The sequence below is a fragment of the Petaurus breviceps genome, unplaced genomic scaffold (assembly GCF_028583685.1).
Source record: "Petaurus breviceps papuanus isolate PSGF00001 unplaced genomic scaffold, PetGlider_PUasm1.0 224, whole genome shotgun sequence".
NCBI lineage: Eukaryota > Metazoa > Chordata > Mammalia > Diprotodontia > Petauridae > Petaurus > Petaurus breviceps.
In genome coordinates this window covers 1297480-1317056 of record NW_027185887.1, presented here as the reverse complement: position 1 = coordinate 1317056, position 19577 = coordinate 1297480, and the positions used below count along the sequence as shown (strand labels likewise).

Sequence of the window (19577 nt, the reverse complement as noted above, 5' to 3'; positions counted from 1 at the left end):
TGTTAAGTTAGCTCCTGTGTTCTTTGTTATGGGTCACACTTATAAGGATGTTACTTGAGTTCTGAGATCAATAGGCTATGCCCCAAGACTTTAGGTATTGAGAGCTAAAATATTTGATTCAGCCCTCAGGTATCTTTGGGTGGTCAGCTCTAAATGTGATGTCTTTTGAGGATTGCAGCTTTAGCTCTGAAATTTGCTCTCAATTGTATCCGTTTATGAGTGCAGCTAGGCTATGTTAGCAGATACCTGAGGCCTAGATCGAGGTCTTACCCTAAGACTTGGGTCTCCTAGATAACAAATCCTTATCAAATTATCTAATCTGTGCTACTTCCAGGATACAACAGACTAGGTAATGATTAGAATACTTGAGTCCTCTTCCTTTGTCTCTTTTGCTCTATAAAAACCTTGTCCTAAGAATCAATAAATGGAGTTCATCGTTCTTCCTTGAACTACCCACATGGCCTGGTTATTTCTTATTCACATCTCTGAATCATGCAAAGTGCTGGACACTGAGCAGCCCACGGCAATTAACCAGTTGAAAAACGTTATTTCTTAGGGATGATGCCCAGAACTGAACACAATTCTCCAGGTGAAGTTAACATGTTACTGTGGGAAGGATGCTAGGTTTGGAATCAGAGGACCTGAGTTAGAATCTGTCATTTACTACCTTGTGACCTTTAGCCTTCAGAATCCTCATCATTAAAATGAGGGGCTTGAACTAATTAGCCTCTGAGGTCCCTTCCAGTTCAAAATCTATCACTCTAAATGGTCCTACCAGAGCAGAATATGTAGGACTATCTTGGAGATATGGTTCAATCATTTCAGTTGTGTCTGACTGTTTGTGGCCCCATTTGAGGCTTTCTTGGCAAAGATACTAGAGTAGATCCTTCTCCAGCTCATTTTTCAGATGAGGAATTGAGGCAAACAGGGTTAAGTGACCTGCCTAGGATCACACAGCTAGTGAGTGTCTGAGGTCAGATCTGAATTCAGGTTTTCCTGACACCAAGTCTGGCACTCTATCTACCATACCACCTAGCTGCCCTCAGCAGGACTATCACGTCCCTAGTATTAGATACAATGCATGCCTGAATGAAGCCTAATACCATATTAGCATTTTTTACCTGCCAAGTTGCTCCATTGGTTCATAGCATATTTTTAGCTCATTAAAATCCTCAGATAACTTTTCATATTTGCATTAGACATGACTCTAGCAACCAGTACTATAGATCTCTTGCTTCTCTATTGCTATACTTCACTTATTTCATAACCCTTTTATTCAAGAGAAATCTATACTTTGCAAGCCTATAGTAAAATAAGACATCCTCAAAGGATTATTATGCAAAAACCCTGAATTGCCACCATTGGCCTAATCATTATTCTTCACTGTCACCCCTTGGGTCCAAAGTACATAATCATGCAGTAATTGAACTGAAATATCTAAATTGCTAGAACCCCTAAAGGACATAGGTATTCACCGATCATGAAAGGATTTTTTTCCCTTTGTTGTTGTTGTTTTAAATAGCCTTACTGGCATTATGCTATGCTAGTAATAATAAAAAAAAAAAAACCTGTGTAAATACAACTGACCGAGACCTATTCAGTTCTCCTAAAATCATTAAAGAAAACAGAACAATACTTGGTTGTCATTGTGATTAGAGATAACATAAAAGAAATAATTAAATACCACAGTTGTTTTTGTTGCTACTGAACATAGTACTGTAAGCCTAACCTTTTTGAGAATGTGATTTTATAAAGAAGGGGTAGGAAAAAGAAATATTTCTCCTCAAGTCCTCAACTCCAACTGAAGAAAACAAAAAAATCCAAGGGGTCTTAAATTTAACACTCCCCTATAGCACTTACAAATTAGAGCTGTCCTGATGGTCAGCACTCTCCGGTATTCTAAATACAATCTGCAATGCACAAGAAAGAAATGAGGCCAAATACCTAATGTGAAGATGTCAGCTTCCCTCAAAACTTGGTATTTAGAAAGAATGGAAAGAAAGCTTTCTCTCTACTTCAATTCAGGACTAGTACCCAAACCTTAAAGGTCTTTGCTACCACAGGAACTATAAGGCTCCCCCTCCCCCATGCCACAATCGTGAAGCCCCTGGATGCACTCGGAGGATAATTATAAGTGTTCTCAAATAGAATATAAAGATTCACTGAATGAACCTTCTTAGACCAGCTAAGCACAGAACACTTATCACCCAGTGGATATACCCAGAATGATTTTGTTACCCACTGGAGTTGAGATTTTGAGATCATTTTTAAAAAAATATGTTAATACCTATCACATAAAGGAAATATGTCAGCACACAGATCATGAACAGATGATTTTGAATAGACTTTTGTTGGTCGACTGCTTAAGTGATACCTCTCCTTGCTGAAATAATACCTAAAAGGCAACATAATGACGACATGACAATGTATGTAAATCAAGAATTGTATGTGGGTTTATTTTACATTTGAGAAACAAGTGGATTTAATTGTGTGAACCAAAATGTACTGTACAATATTAATGATAGAACATCAAAATGTATAATTAATAGTGCATTGCTTGCTTTATTTTATTTATTTTTGTCTGATAGTCCCTTTAAGTACATGCATCTGGAAAGATGCAGGTGCCAGTAAAATTCCTCTCTTTAAATCAAGCTGCAGGAACTAAATTTTATTCAAAAATTGTGGTTTTACATTATATACACAGAAATTGAATATAAAATGACAATATAAAAAGTTAAAAGAGAAAAGCATACAGCCAGAAGGTACAAAGAAAGTTGAACAGTTTTAAAATGGTACGATATGTAACATGTAGTAGTTTAAGCTGATGCTGGCAATTTACAAGGAAAAGACTCCAACATTTGCCCCAGGTTTTTTTTTTTCCATTTACCAATGCAGCACGCTATAGAAAGGTCAGCTTGTACCAAAGCTTACATTTGTAAATAACTATAAACTGCAGTATTTTACAGGAAAAAAAGAAATAGCGTTTTTACATATTTTTAAATAACAGCTTGCATACTTTATTTTATTTATTTTTTTTTTGCCAAAAGTGGCATTTTTCAGCATCCAGAGGGTTTGGGCATAGTGGCAACTAGGGTCTGATTTTTTTTAACTTGTACAGTTGTAGCTTCCTAACCCCATGAGTACTAGATAGCTTTCTATCTTCCAACAGCTGCATGCATCTTTTCTTCACAAACCAGTTCTGCATAAAAAAGCTTATTAGTTTTTTAATTATTAAATAAGTTTTGTGTCTGACACAGCTTTTGATCTGAATGAAATATGCCTTTAAGTCTTTTTTTTTTCTTTTGGAAAAGGCACAGAAATGCTATTACAGTCCTCAGAGGGTTAAATTTGACACTACTAGGTTCTATGACCTTTATTGTCATGGCAACTTTGTAATTTTAGGATGTCTTTTTTATCATTGTTATTTGTCTCTTTCTTTACGGCTAAATTAATGTCTCTGAATAGTGTGTCCCACTATATCCTACAAAAGATAGCTTAACATCAAGAACAGATGTTGAAAATAAAGGTCAGACTTTGACTCACCAAAAAAAAAAAAAACCTCAGGGGGGAAAAAAAAAACATGCACAGATCAGACAAAGAGCATATAAATATAACTACAAAATATGTGTAAGAAAAACCAAGGTCCAGATAGGCAGTTCAGCAACAAAAGTAAGACTGATTTCAGAGGCTCAGATCAGGCCTAGTGCAGTACTATTCAGAAGTTTTAGTGCAATGTTCCCATGGTCACTTGCATACCTGGACGCTATTGTTTTTCTAATTCAGTTACATAGATCAGGTGGTCCTCAGGGGATTTGCCATGTGTTTTACTAAGGTGCAGTTTGACTGCATGTTTGCTTGCAAAAGTCCGGTTACAGAGCTTACACTGGAATGTGGAGCCCAAGTCCTCCTCAGCAACTCCCAGTGCGCCCAAAGTTTTGTTTGCAAGGACTTTTGAAACATTCTGCTGTTCTTGAATCTGAGTGAGTGGCAACTTGGACAAATCCTTCAAGCAAAAGCCCAAGTGTGTCTCTAGGTGACTTATGTATGTAGAAGCAGTCCTGAACTGAGAGGCACAATCATTGCAAAAGAAAACAGGATGCCCCGTATCTAGGTTCTTTAAAAATTTAGTTCCACCTGTCCTCCTTAACTGATACTTCACATTGGCCAGCCAGTGGCTAATGGTGGTCATGGAAAGACCAGTAAACTTGGAGATGTGCACCCGCTCCTGTGGACCCAAGTCTGACATAATATATTTGCCTTCAGGAGTCTCTCGTAAGCTGGAAGCAAATTGAGCTTGAAGGATCAACAAATGCTGAGGATTCCAGTTAGACTGCCGCCCCTTCCTCTTGTGGACAGGTGACAGTTCGTCCAAAGCCTCCTCAAAGCTGCTCCCATCTGCATCAGATTTCTCGGACACTGTGGAGGGGGTTGAAGACTTAGGAGTTAGGCGGCCTGTGAGGTTTTTCACCATGTCAGAGATGTCCATCAGTGCACTTTCCCGGAGAGGCGAAGAGACTGAATCAGCTACACTAGAAACAAGGGGTTTATTTTTGGACTTGGTCAGGTCAATGGGCTGGTCACTGTTTTCATAGTAGTACCGGTCAATTGTATCAGCCTGTTTAACTGGGGTAGTAGGGTATATAGGCTTGTCCAACATACTGTTGCTAATTTTATACAGCATAGCCAAAGGGTCTAAAGAAGGGCTGACAGGTTTAGAAACTTTGCCTAAATGGGTATTCATAATGGATTGTAAAGCACTCAGTGGGTTAATGAAAGATGGCTCAGGTGAATGATCTGTAATAATCCCTAGATTATTACAGCCATTGGTGACTTTTACTTTGAGAGGCTCTGTACCATTTGGGGTATGAGCGTCCGCTGGACTGTCCTTTTTGGCCTTCTGCACATCTGCATCAGGACTCTTCTTCTGCTGCGCTTTGCTGACTTCCTCAGATTTGGGGAAATCCTTATTCTCTTTTGCGACAGGAGATGTGGGCTTGGGTGGAGAACTCTTCTCCTTTTCCACTGATTTTTCCTCCTTCTTCACACTGATTTTACCTGTCACCTTCTCCACCAATTCCTCCATAGCAGACACATTGCTTTTATGAGGTGGGGGGGTGAGACTACCCGGAGAATGAACTAGTGCGTTGTGCTCTGAAGACAGGGACTTGACACTACTGGCATAGGACGGTTGCATCTGCACGCTCTGGACTGTGGGTTGAAGAGGTTTCACTGTTCCTGGGAGCTGGTATGCGGCATGAATGCTAGGGTATCCTCCCCAAGAGGGTGCTCCATTCTGGGCCTTGCTGATAGCAGTAGTGACTGTGTTCTCTAGAGATTTTAATATGTCTATCCCACCCTTGGGGCTGTCATCCAAGTCCTCCTCCCGCAGGTACTGATAAACAGTGGTTGGCTCAAATTTTTCTGTGGAGTCCTCATTCTCTTCCTTAATCTTCTTATCTGCTTCACCTGCTGCAGGGACTTTCTCCTTCTCTGGCTCCTTCTTCTCCTCTGAAGTTGTCGATCCTGCAGGAGAGTCAGGTTGTTTCTTGATGTTAGAGGCAGGTAGCCGGGTATGTGTGGTGGGTGGCAGGGGGATAGACTGTATTTTTTCTTCAACCACGGGATCTAACACTAGCTGTTTCCCTTTCTTGGAGGCTGAAGTTGTCACCTTTAAGAAGTGGCCAGTGACCATCATGTGGGCAGTCAACTGCTGCAAGGTATCATGAGAACTGCCACATTCCATGCATTTCAGGATCTGGGCTTTGCGAGCCTCAAACTGCCAAGTGTAGCTAGCACCGTTCTGGTAGCCATAACGATTATTCGGTGTCACATACGGGTTTGCCGTTTTCTGATCCTTTGCTGATTCTGTCAATGCTACTTCTGCCACAATCCCTGTTGGCTCGGGTGAACAAGGCGAAGCCAAGTCCTGAAGTGCGCGCTTTTTGGTGGAAGGGACCAGCTTGGTGATGGCCGGCACCGGCTCCTTCAGAGGCACTTTCTGGTAATGCTTTGTTTTTATCATGTGGACGCTCAGGTCTTGCAAAGATTCGAAGGAGTGCCCACAGTACATGCATTTCAGGACTTTCTGGGCATCTTCCTTGCCCTCCATCTCCATCAGGGATCGCTTCCTGGGTTTGGACCATCTCTTGGTCTTTTCTGAATCCTTATCTCTATTGTCATCACGGTAGTGACCTGTCTCATTCATGTGCACCGTGAGCTCCACCAGGGTATCATAGGCGGCACTGCAATCTTTGCATCGGAATTTACTAGCACCCGTGAATACCGATCCATACAGTTTGTTGTTCTGTCGATAAAGCTGTACCGTGCTAAAAAGGCTTGGCTCTGGGAGGAGTCCATAGGAGGAAGTCTGCTGTAAAGTTTTAGCCAGGGCTGCCTGGTGCCAGTCATACCCAGAGCTGCTATTGTTGCTGTTGCCGGTGTTACTGCCGCTGTTCGTGCTGGTGCCCGTACTTGTGTGGGTACTGGTACTGGTGCTATGGGTGCTGGCACTGGTACTGGTGGTTGTGGTGGAAGTGGGGGTGGTGGTGGTGGTGCTCTCATTGTGGTTAGATTCATTGTTGCTGGTTGTCGAACTGGATTTCTTTAAATCCAAGGCTAGACTGGACCAACAGGATTCAGAGAGTAAGTTTGCATATACAGCTTTTATTTGTGCCAAGCTGTCCTGTGGGTAGGGTGCACTGTCTGTTGACTGAGGATCCTCTTTCTCTTCTTTAGTTGAAGAGTTTTTGAAATGGGCTACCTGGTCACTATTTTCACTGAATGGTGACCCATAGCCTGCATCCTGATTGGTTGCAGTGCTTACTGGAGAGTTCTGGTAGCTCTGAGCCTCCTTGATTTCTGTTTCTTCATTGCACAAATACTCACTTTCCTGTATGTCCAAAGACAGCCCATCATCCTCCACACTTTCTTCATCTATTTCTGCTGCCTTCAATTCTTCCTCAGGAACATAAGCTAGAATGGAAAGACAAGAAAAAGTCAGGGAAGCAAGTCACATCAAAGATGACAAACCACTTCCAGACCCTTAAGACCTGCTTGAGTTCAGCTCCCATGCCACAGTGACATGGAGACTATGTATGCCCCCCTCAGAGAGCCTTCAGAGTTCACCACACACACAAGTTTCTAGATAAAATTATACTTAAGTAGTATAACCACAGATCCATGATCCACCACACATCTTAAGAGACCTAAGGGATCTAAGGGAGTTTGGGGCAGGGTGAAGAAGCCACCATCCACCTCTTCCCCCCAAACTTCCTGACAGACACATCTACCTTTCCCTAACAAAGGACAGCTGGATCCCCTTCTATACTCTTAAGTGGAGTATATTTTTAAAGATCAATCAGACAGGATTTAGTTGTTGACTCTTAACACAGGATATTTCATAGACAATATTATAACAATTTCCATAATAAAAAATAGCCCTCACTAAACAATAAAAATACTATGCTTTTCACTCAAAAATAAGCATACAACAAAGCAGGGTTAGTTAGTCCAGTGCAAAGGTCAACAGAAGAGACACCCAGATGCAGTGGGAGCTAAAAGGTCAACCAGCCTCTAAATATTCCCAGCTGACCTGTTTAGAGGGCTTAAAATTTTCACCAAAAGACCTACCCTTTTAGGTGTAAGGCATTAGATACCAAAAGCCCCCATTTAAATGTAATTGTGTTTCCTGGGAGGGGTAGGGCATTAACCAATTATCACTAATAACCTAATCACATTATGTTACCTGGGAGGAGTTCTGCATTAAACAATTATCACTAATAATCACATTATCAGAAAACAGAGCCCCAAAAAATGGATCACAGAATAAGTAAAAGTTAATGGAAGCTAAGTACCCAGGAAGGGGGAAAAGAAAGGGTTTGAGGGCTATACTGGAGGATAAGTCCAGGTGAAAAGAAGGGATGAGTTGGTAGGAGAGCTTGATGAGCAAATGAAAGCACTCTGAAGACACAGGTAAATTTTTGTGGGTGAATCAGGGGTGAAAGAGGACAGAAGAGTACCAAAGACACGCAAAAGAAAACTTCATCTCCACAGTTCTGCCTAGACCCAGCCCTCACTACAGGAACAGGGTGGCTATGAATTTATGGACAAACACATATTCGCATACATACACATTTAACTGAATTCAACAGATGCTTATGAATAATAATTGATATTTATCTAATTCTTTAAGATCTACCAAAAGCTTTTACATACATCATCTCCTCTGGTCCTCACAAAAACCCATGAGATATATAAAAAATCTAAGTGTCTTGATCATGGTCATAGACAATTCTATCAAGTGTCTAAGACAGGTTTTAAGCTCAGATCTTTTCTAACCATGAATTCTGCTCTCTCTGCATTTAGTCACACTAACAGAAAATTGAGTACGCCATGTCCTCCATGGACCCTATAGTCAAGCATGATGAAACTGTACATATACAAATAAATATAATATTAAGTAATAAATTTTAACTGCATAAGGGAAATGCAAACAAGTACTTTGTGAAGTCTGATGTAATTACCAGTTAGATGAAATCAAAGTCTTCCTGGAGGAAATAATGTTGGAGAGAATGCTGGCTCTGGAGTCTGAAGAGCTGGGTTCAAAACCTACCTATGATACTACCTACCTTTGTATCCTTGGAAAAGTCATGTAATCATCTTGGGTCTCAGTTTCCTCAAACTTAAAATAAAGGGTTTGGACTAAATGGCTTCTGAGGTTCCTTCCAGTTCTACATCTATGATCCCATGACAGAAATAAAACTAGGTGGTATTTGATTTAAGCACTTACGAAGAAGTAGAAATTCAACAAGTAGACCTGAAGTAATAGGCCTTGCAAAGCACCATGCTAGGCACTCAGTAAAGTTAGAAAGAAAAGCAGGTTTGGGGTAAGGGTAGAAAAAATCTTGAAGAGTACAATGAGGAAGGGAGGATTCTGGGAAATGACCAATATTTTTCTAAAAAGCATCGATAATCTTTTCTTTTTTAAAAGCAATTGGGGTTAAGTAACTTGCTCAAGGTTACACGGCCAGTTATTTCTGGGTGTGGTGCTAAGTATCTGAGCCTGGATTCAATCCCAGGTCATCCCAACACTGGGGCTGGTGCTCTTACTCGCTGTGCTACCTGGCCCCCCCTCAATAATCTTTTTAAAGGAAAAAAAACGGTCTTGGAAATACTGATAAAAGTTTTAACTAAAGGTAGAGATGTCCTATGGGGTTTTTGAGATGCCTACATATGGCAGAAGAGTCAATACTCTTTATTCTTTCAAGTGGCTCTAAATGTTTATCCTTTGACCAGGCTAATTGCAGCATTTGCATATAGACATGTGTACCTATTAATTTATATATTTAGGATATAACAATAATTGACCTGAATATGTTCATTAATGTGTGTATACATGTACACACACATAAATGTATGTATGTATATATTTGCATGTGTAAAAATGGAATATTCACACATATGTATATTTGTTCACATATGTGCTTTTTGCCTATGTAGATTGTTATTCTGATCACTGATCTTATTAAGCAAATATTTCAATATTCAAGACCTTTAGTACAATGAGCATAGTATACCATAAAATAAAGCACCTAGTAAACCTATAAGAAGGTCTTTGACCTTTATTATCTATAGGAAAGTCTATGACCATTTATATTGGACTGGACTTCTTCTAAGACAATAACAAATACCTTAGGTGAGCATATGTGCCCGTTTTACACCTTACTTGATGTTAATACTCAGACGACTGTAAAATAAAATTACCTCTGTGACTAGCTATCACAGAATCTTCTATGACTGTAAATGCTGGAGGGATTCCTTGTGGAAATCAAGACTGTAGACTTTCTCCACTTATGTAAATGCTTTTTCAATTCAATTCCACAAACATTTCTTAAGTATCCACTACATTCCAGGCACCATGCTGGGGTTTAGGGATACAAAGGCAAAAGTGAAACACTCTCTACAGTCATAGAGCACAACTAAAGCAAAATATTGTACTCTATGTTACCTCATTAACCATGTGACTATGAAGATGATGTCTGCTACAGAAAATCATTTGCAGGAGTCTGACTGTTCCCTTCATAGATTTTCATCAGGATGCCCTAGATACATGTGTAGATGATTCTCATGAAGATTTTATAGAAATGCTAACGTAGGCATATGTATAGGTAGTTATTGATATCCTCTTGATTTCTTTTAAAAAAAAATATATCACCTTTTCCAAACATCTTAGAATTCTGCCCTTTTTTTACAAACATATTGAAAATCAATTCCTCAATGCTAAAGAAATTATGTTGTATCTTATCACAGTTTTCTTCTTTGAGTACAGGGTCCAGTCCATTGGCTCTTCCTGCCTCTATCTTATTTAATGCTATTTCTGTATCTTCAAATTGCACACTGGGGACTGAAGCACAAGAGGTTGTCTATCTGTAGGGTTTCCATTGTCAATTTGCCATTCTGTGCACGTGATATTCTATCACCTACCTCCATGCCCCTGCACAAGTCACCTCCTGTGATTAGAACACTCTTCATCCTCACTTGCTCACCCTGAAATCCCAAATCCTTTCAAAACTTGACACCTCCTTCAAGAGGCCCTTCCTGATTCCCCCAAGTACAACCCCACAATTCAATGTGTATTTGTTTTGAATATGGTCCATATTTACTTATCTAGAACACTGCAGGTACTTAATATATGACTATTGACTGATAATGTAAACAGCTTGTGATAGAAATACTAATACATATGTCACATTTTTCATCCATTTGCTATTCTTCTTGTTTCATCTTTAAATACTCTTGGGATAATCTGACTCAGCTTGGTTTTATGCCAAGCTTTCTTACAGATTCATTTTTCTTTCCACTGTTAACTTGCAGAAATATTGCTGATATTTTTCCATGATTTTTCTCTATAAGGCTTTACAAATGAGTTAATATTCTGAATTTAGCAAAGCACTTGCTCATTAATGCAGTTTTGGGCTTTTTTTTCTCCTCATTGTGGTGTTTTATGGTGTTGGGTAAACTTCCTTAGGAATAGCAACAGCCTGTGTCAAATGTCTTTTCCTTTTTTTTAGAACCAATAGTTTATTTGAATAGAAAGGTCACAACTCATATGCCTCCATTCAGTTATACTTCTGTTAATATTCACTAGTCTAAAATTTTTTATATTTTAGTTTAAAATTAAAATTTTACTTTGAGTTTAATGATCAATTTCCTAAAAATGCTAGCATCCCTGTTGTGAAATGAAAGACGTGAAGTTCAGTAACACTTTCAAAGAACTAAGCTTTGTCCTTATACTAAATGTGATAGAAACATTTTATTTGACCTGGTTCCTCTCTATGAAAAGTGATTTTCTTCCGATTCATTTGCTATGCATTTCAACTACTTTCGTATAAACAAGTAACATACCAAAGTAGGAAAATTGCTGTAGTTCCCTATTTCCAACCAAAGGCTGATTGTAGTTACAGAACTTGCCCAGCTCTGAATGATACTTCCATTCCTAAACAGAAGCTAATGGCAGAAGAGGGACATCAATTAAACAATGAACAAGCATTTATTAGTATCTACTATATGCCACATGCCATGCTAGACATTGGTAATACAAACATAAAAGTAAGATAGTTCCTGTCCTCAAGGAGCTCACATTTTTCCAGGAAAAGACAAGACATATGAAGGAGTGGTACCCAGGGAAGGGAGTTTTAATCTATGGCTAGGCAGTCACAAGGATTGTAACCTGACTTATAAGGCAGTAAACTGATATGTCCTCTCCAGTAACAAGATAATACTAATGTAATTATTGTTCCCTGAGCAAAGAGTGGAAGAAGATGAGAAAGCTGGAGGTGGGAGGCATCAGGAAAGATGGCAAGATCCTCACGATGGTTCCAGAGGTGGGGAATCTGTGGCCTTGAGGCCACATGTGGCTCTTTAGGTCCTCAAGTGTGGCCCTTTGACTGAATTCAAACTTTACACAACAAATCCTTTTAATAAAAGAATTTGTTCTGTAAAACTTGGACTCAGTCAAAAGGCCACACCCAAGGACCTAGAGGGCCATGTGTGTCCTCGAAGCCACAGGTTCCCCACCCCTGGTTTAGGCCCTAGTACCCTGATGGCTAGCTGAGACGGAAAGGGTTATGTCATTCATTTACTCATTTATTAAAGACCCATTGAGTACCTTTTGTGTACAGGGAACTGTGCTAAATAATATGAAAAGGTAGAGAGTAATGAGGGCTTTAGATGACACCATGATTCGACAATGTAAATCTAGCTCTTTTCTGGAATCATGACTGTGATGTTTTCTTTTTATATTTTCTCTTCTGTGTCTCACTCTCCACTACTTCTCTTCCACCCCAGAAAGTAGACAAGCTGAACCCTTTTAACCAATTTTTCCCAGAGAGGAAGTTAACCTGTTTTTCTTTCTTGGGGGAGGACAGTATCTGGGAAAGAGTCAGTAGAAAGAAGGAAGTGTGTTTTCCTCTATTCATGGTTCAGGGGGACTCTGAAATTTTATATGCAGTGCATTAACCTAAATATATAGCCTTGAAAGGCAATGTCAGTCAGCAGAGAAAATCATGGGTACGATTCTGTAAAAGTTTAACAAGTTGGAAGTTCCCTTCATGATCAAATATGGTCTAATACTAGGGGGAAAAAAAGACAAAACACTCCCTACCCCCTTTGCCATACAGAGATCACCTGAAAAAAAAGTCTAACTTTTCACTGGTAGGGTTGATTCCATAACAAGATCTCAGGTCTAGTTTAACCCTGGATCCTTGCCATGCAGTCATGAAACAAGTGAAATAACTGATAGGTACTTGGAGTTACCTATATCAGCTTAAGGGCTGTGTTCTAACTAGGCACTGATTTAATAGTCCCAGGGCTCTGTAGTAGTGCAAACCCAAACCAAACAGGTAGTCAGGTAAACAGTCCATTGACTGATTCCATTTTATTATTTGTTGTTCAAACAGGGAAGAATAGGATTAAATGATAATTAAAACCAGGAGTGATCTTTGTCATGGAAGTTTGTTGAAGGCCTTAATTTCCCTGAGGTAAATCGGCTTGGAATATAGCTGAACCAGTCTATGTAATCCAGGGAATATGATTTAAGCCAGGTCATACCTAGATTCTCCAGATAACATACTCCCTACACCTCAAAAAGCTTATAGCTATCGGGAAGGAGAGAATTAAACTCCCTTTGTTTGAATGGATAGCTACTGACTTAAGCTGGCTGCTGCTGTGACATCCTTGATAAAGGTCAAATTCTAAACCACCTGATCACTGGGCTAAACCTAACCATGTGCTTGCCCTCCCATTCCACTGTACCATGGCCATGCAGACAAGCAAAGGACCACTGGGAGAAGAAACTTTGGGGCAAATACATAACAATCTAGTACATATCACAGGGCATATTCTTATTTTAACATAATATCATACAAGTATCATGTTTCACGAAAGATATATTCTGGGTTTTTTTCATGGGAACTAACAAAAATAAAACTGTCCCAAAAATATTATATTTTTATGTATAATCTGCACATATTTAATATATAAACACATATTTACATATATATAATTAGACCTCACATTAATCATATATAACAGTTCTGAAGAAAAGTTTATCACTAAAATTGCTAAGTTAGCCAATTCTCATCTTTCAGGCATCAGTTATTTCATCCCTGGTCTATCTGGGCTCATTTTCTTTCTCTCCTTTTTTTTTTCTCCTGCTGTCTGCTTCAGCTATTTCCCTGCTTACTACAATCTTTGCCAGAAAACAGAGGAAGGAAGGGAGAGGTTGTAAAACCCAAACCAAGCAAAAAATGTTCCTCGTTAGCAACTCTTCTACAGATCTGATAAGAAAGAGATTGAAATAAATGACAAAAATAAGGTTCTGAGATTTTGTTTATCGAGGCTTTCTCTTTCCCTCATTAGCACGTATAATTGAGAGTTGGCTACAAATAAGGGAAATGGATATTTTAAAAGGACAAATATAAAACATAGGACTACATTCCCAGCTTGGTTATTGGCTTACAGTAAATATCAAACTTTGCTATTGTATTGCCACCTGGTGAAACTATATAATCATACCAAATTACATGTTTATCTACATCAAACTATTTTTTTAGTCTGGCAAATGTGATATTCATGAACAGATGGCCATTATATCAAAATACATTTACTCCAAGGGCCCAATTCACAAAAGTGGCTTACATGAACCTAAGTGATAAATGTACATTTTCATTGCACTGTAGAACCTTACTGTACACGGCTTCCTCCAGATTTACGATGGAGCACTTTTATTGAAATCTCATCTTGGTAGTACAATGCAGGTGGGTTTTCTGCAAATCAGAACACACCTTGCAAATATATAATGAGAAAATCCGTAGTTAGAGAATTTGCTCTTTCCCATTCTCAGAAGAATGTCGACATGTAAGCAAGTTGTAAGAACAATGACTTGATAAAATGGGAGTGAGGCTCCTTATAGAAAGGATGACAGTACACTAGAGAAAGTGAGAATCATAATTCTGTTCTTCTGTGCTCAGGCAAAAAAAAAAAAAGAATCTTATCGTGATGGCAAATATTGGTTGCTTCATATCATTCACTATCTAATATCCCAGTCTGCATAAAACACTTGCTGATTTACCATAGAAATGGTTCTTCATTTAAAAGACACTGTTAGAAAACATTTTTAGGAGTACTAGAATTTGCAAACTAATGACATTGATATTAACTGTAATTTCAATTAGGGATCTAAAATTAACCTACACAATAAACATAATTTCTCTCTTCCTACTATTATTCTGAAAACTCAATCTTATATTCAGTAAATAAGCATAAAAAAAAACTCAAGGTCCCACAAATGCATTTTTTTCTTTCTTCCATACCCCTTCCAAACTTCTTGAAGCATTTGCTATAATTGCTACATCTGTAGTGAATTTCTTTTACTAAATTTTTAAACAGTACAACATGAGTCAAAGCATTATTAGAATCGAGGTTTTAAAGACCTAAAAGTTGTTAAGGAAACATGCATTTTGAAAAATGTAAAGAAAAATTGAAAGGAGATGAAAAAACAGGAGCAAAAAGCTCCCACACAAGAACATGAGAGAATGAGCACACAGATGTTCTATTACTATCGTTTTGTTTGTTTTTAAATGTACCCTTGAAATTTTTTTTTATTCTGAAAACTAAAAAATAAAGCCCTTAATGCAACACAGTTTGTACCCATTTACAAGCAACCAGATAAAGACTAAACGATAACTTAGGATCGCTGACCTAATGGGCAGCTAGGTGGCACAGTGTGTAGGCAGGGCCTGGAATGGGGCTTTCTGAGTTCAAATCTAACCTCAAACACTTACTAGCTGTGCGATCCTGGGCAATGCACTTTATCCTCTTTGCCTCAGTTCTTCATTTGTAAAATGAACTGGAGGAAGGAAACAGCAAACCACTCCAGTATCTTTGCCAAGAAAACCCTAAATGGAGTCATGAAGCATCGCGACTGAAAAATAACTGAATAAAAAAACAGTTGATACAAACGCATCCTTGCGGTATAGTGGAGATGCTGGCATTCCTGAGGCCAGAATTCCTGAATATTGAATTCAAAATGTTTGCTCCTACCCTATATTTCCCATGTAGAGGCAGAGAAGATAATAATATTTAAGCAGGTTGGAAACTGCCTCCAGTGAGATATTTTGCTTAAAAAATCCACTTCAAGACACAGAATCTAACATGAGATACAACCCAAATAAGGAAAGAACCTAAGCCCAAAGGCCCCATTTCTTTCCCCAAAATAATATGTGCTTGCCATCATATATACCCAATTCTTAAAAATACCAGATTATTATGAATTGGTAATTCAGTTATCTCTCTAATACTGTGTGTGTCAAAGCTGCCTACCAAGGGGTCTTACTCATCTAGGGAGGAAATGAGTTTAAAGCTCACAGGGGGAAAAAAAAACACCAATTTTAGAAAATTAGTAAATTTTAGAAACATATATGTGTGTGTATATGTATGTGTATATACATACTTACATACACACATATCTTTAATAAAACACTTTTAAAATTCTAGGTTAAGAGAACAGAAATGTAAATTCAAAGCCCTTCTGGAAATTATGGGTATGTATATGTGTGTGGGCAGCTGAGTTATTAATGAATGACCAACTGTTAGCATGAATGATTAGAATTTTAATATTTAAAAATGCTACTATCTGCTAGAAACTATGCACCAATATGATACACAAGATAGCTACCACATAATGGGCTGGACATGTAATTAGTATTTTTAAGGTTACCATAATATAAATTTATACAATTCCTCGTCTATTTTTAAAAACAGTCTGAATTAATAAAAAAAAATTGCATCACATTAAAAAAAAAAGGATAATTCCCTAACTATGTAATTATGAAGTCTACTCTGGCTATCAGCAGTCAATTCTCATAACAACTTTCCTCAAATGTTTTTCTTTTAAGTTATCCTGGGGGAAAAAAAGTAATAGAAATCATAAAAACTTGCAAGAGTTTTCGGGGGATGATTCCAACTGTGCTGATGTGCGTTGCTATGTGTCTTTCCCCTTTTGTCACAGTGCTAGGTAGGTACATAAATATATACACACAGGGCACACACACAGATGCACTTTCTATAAAAGAGGAATTTATTTGTGAGAATCATTTTTTTTCATTGCCATAGGCATTCATTTTTTTAAAACCTCTCTAGTTCATATTGGTACAAATATACTATAATGCACTACAGTATATGCAGGAATGCAATAGTGCTGCCAATGGGGCCATCATATGGTATTTCACAAGGTGAACATGATTTTCTATTCTAAAAGATTTTTTTTTTTGGTGAGAGATGACACTGTAGTACTAAAATATAATCAAAGTGGTTGCTTATTCTGTTTCCTAAAATCCCCACTACCCCTCTTGGAAGTTACCTCTACTTTCTTCCTTACACCGGGCCCCACTTCAACCTTACCCTGTCCCTAGAAATTTGGATGAATGAATAAACTGTGGGAATCTTAAATGTAAAATTTTCTTTCGCAGTTACTCAGAACGATAAATGACATTTTCCTCCATCAAATAAAACAAAACCTCCAAATCATGATTTCTGCCATTTGTCAAAACAGCCTCCTTTCACTCCCCCGTGCACTTCCTGAGACTAACACAATGCTGCAAAATGTGACTGTTAACATGTACAGTATGTCCTACAGTGAGTGGAAAAATATATTGAGCAGCACTACAGAATGCTTTAAAGCCATCTGAACAAGCAAACAAAACCACCAGTACAGTGATATAACGCTGCCAATCTTATTTTGCGGGTATATAAAGAAAAAGCACACACATACATACAAATACATACACACAAACGCTCTATAATCCCACATTCTATATAAATGGGGTTGGTGAAGGGAGAATGGGGAGGAAGAGGGAAGAAAGCTTTATATTGTGCTTGGGTTGTCTTTTATTAAACCTTGTTAATATTTTTGCCCATAAAATGTGCCTTCTGGATGCCAATGTCTCCCTAAAGATGTGCTGTCATCTTCGAGCAGCATTAAAAGCTCTGCATTCTAATGTAAGTGGACACAAGGCGATATATATGGTCCATGTTAGGGGTAGAGCACATAATCACATTTGCAGTGAGAGGATTTACACTGTAAATACACATCTGTTGTCTGAAATATATACACGGAGAGAGAGAGACACATCTTCAATTTTTAAATTATAATGAAACACAAATATTAAAACTTTAGCTGTGAAATTAGTAAAATTACATTTTTCAACTCATGACCCCAGCATTTCAAAGGCAATTTTTAAAAAAAACTATCTTTTTCCCCCCTTTAAAGAAAACATGATTTTCTGTATTCAACAATCATTTCAAGAGTAGCAAGAAGTGACAGCTGTATTTGCTTTTAATGGCTAAATGTGGTAAAGTTCCAAATTCCCTTGAGCCTTAACAACACTGGCTCCAAGCAATTAGATTTTTATTCCCCCCCCCCGAACCTGAATCTTAATCTGTACCCCAATTATGTGCAAAATAAAGAATGTGTTTGTGTGAACCGTCACCATGTGATATTCCATAACAGGTGAGTGTTACTATAGCTGCTAAAGCTTACATACTTGCTATGCATCAACATCATTTCTTCAATTAGGTCCATAAAATCTCACACTCCCTTACAATGTAACTGAAGCAACAATGAACTAGGGCATCTGCCCCTTGCATATTGTAACCTTTAAAATGTATAGCATTCAATTGGGGTGGGGGGGCTCCTAAACCATCAAAAAATAGAATGGTTATTCAAAATGTCCAGTCCCACAGTGCACCATGTGCTCACTGTCTGTTTCTTCATGATGCCGAAGCATCCAGATGAAAAGTGAAAATTCACTCAATCAGCCAGATGTTCAGTCTATGCAATACCTAATATCTAACTATCTGGAAATATCCAGATGCTAAGTGCTATAGAGAAAAAATACTGGTATGATTGAATTTTAAAATTTTAACTTAAGCTATTTCATCATTATATATGTTGGGTCAGAGGAAAATGAGAATTATAGATTTCAGCCCATTTTTAGATATGAACAAAGATAATTTACCAATACGGTATTTTCAAAAGAAAATATTTGAAATAATTCACATTTTTAAAAAAATCTTCAGACTAATACTGATGAAGTTGGAGAATGAATATGAAAGGCCATGTATCACAACGAACAACAAGGCCAGTATTCCTTCTATTAAACAACTAGATAATTTCCTAGGAAGTACGGTGAAGCATAATAGTGAAGAATGTACAATGAAAGGCCCAAGAATTTTTTTTTAATTTATGTTTATAGTGACAAGCGCTCAAATAAAATGGCTAGTCTTTACATTAGCTACTAAGGAAAATAAGAGTATTTCAGGCAATCACAGGTCTGTTCTAACTGGAAGACAGGATTTATTTATAATTATATAGAAAACAAGGGAGAGAGAAATGTAAGTGCCCCTACTCCTTTGTATTTTAATGCAAAAGTCCTAAGAGATATAAACACCTCTGTGGTTTCAGCCAGCTGAACATAACCCTTATAGGCAGCCCATTACAGAGCAACAAAAATACCCCTCACCCCTTCTCACCATTTTCTCTCTCCTCTTATTCCCAGAATGAACTGAGGAAAATTATTAACCAAGGTTTGCAACAGAAGACCAAGGCATCTTGCATGCCAGCATATTTTTGCAGTGATTGTAATCTGAAAGATTTACTTGCTCTTCCTCTTCTATCTGATAAACTATACATTCAAGCTTTCTCATTAGTGTTCGGATCACCAAAGGGAGCTGGAGATGAATCAGTCCATGCACCCCTCCCCTCCCTGCTCTGTCGAGATTATTTCATTGAAATGTTCATTTTCATCCCTGCTGGCAACATTAGAATGGAAGTATTTAACCTGTTTCCATTACTTATACAAATTACCATTATGGGGTAGGACAGATGTTAGAATCATGCCACATAACTGACTTCCATACATTCTTTACAAGGAGGATGAGAAGAAGGAAAGCTGTTAGATCATATTATCCAGTCTCAATAATGTTCTCTCTGTTACCAGATTCATTAACTTCAAACATCA

At 38.1% G+C, this 19577-nt stretch overlaps 1 protein-coding gene across 1 annotated transcript in view; it reads right to left on the bottom strand.

Moving 5' to 3' along the window:
* Positions 1-2431: 2431 nt before the first annotated feature.
* Positions 2432-19577, bottom strand: part of TSHZ1 (teashirt zinc finger homeobox 1) — a 93675-nt gene continuing 76529 nt past the window's right edge. Inside the window, exon 2 of the mRNA XM_069094967.1 lies at positions 2432-6972. Coding sequence (XP_068951068.1) covers positions 3764-6972 — 3209 coding nt within the window. The 3' untranslated portion in view covers positions 2432-3763. The remainder of the gene's footprint in view (positions 6973-19577) is intronic.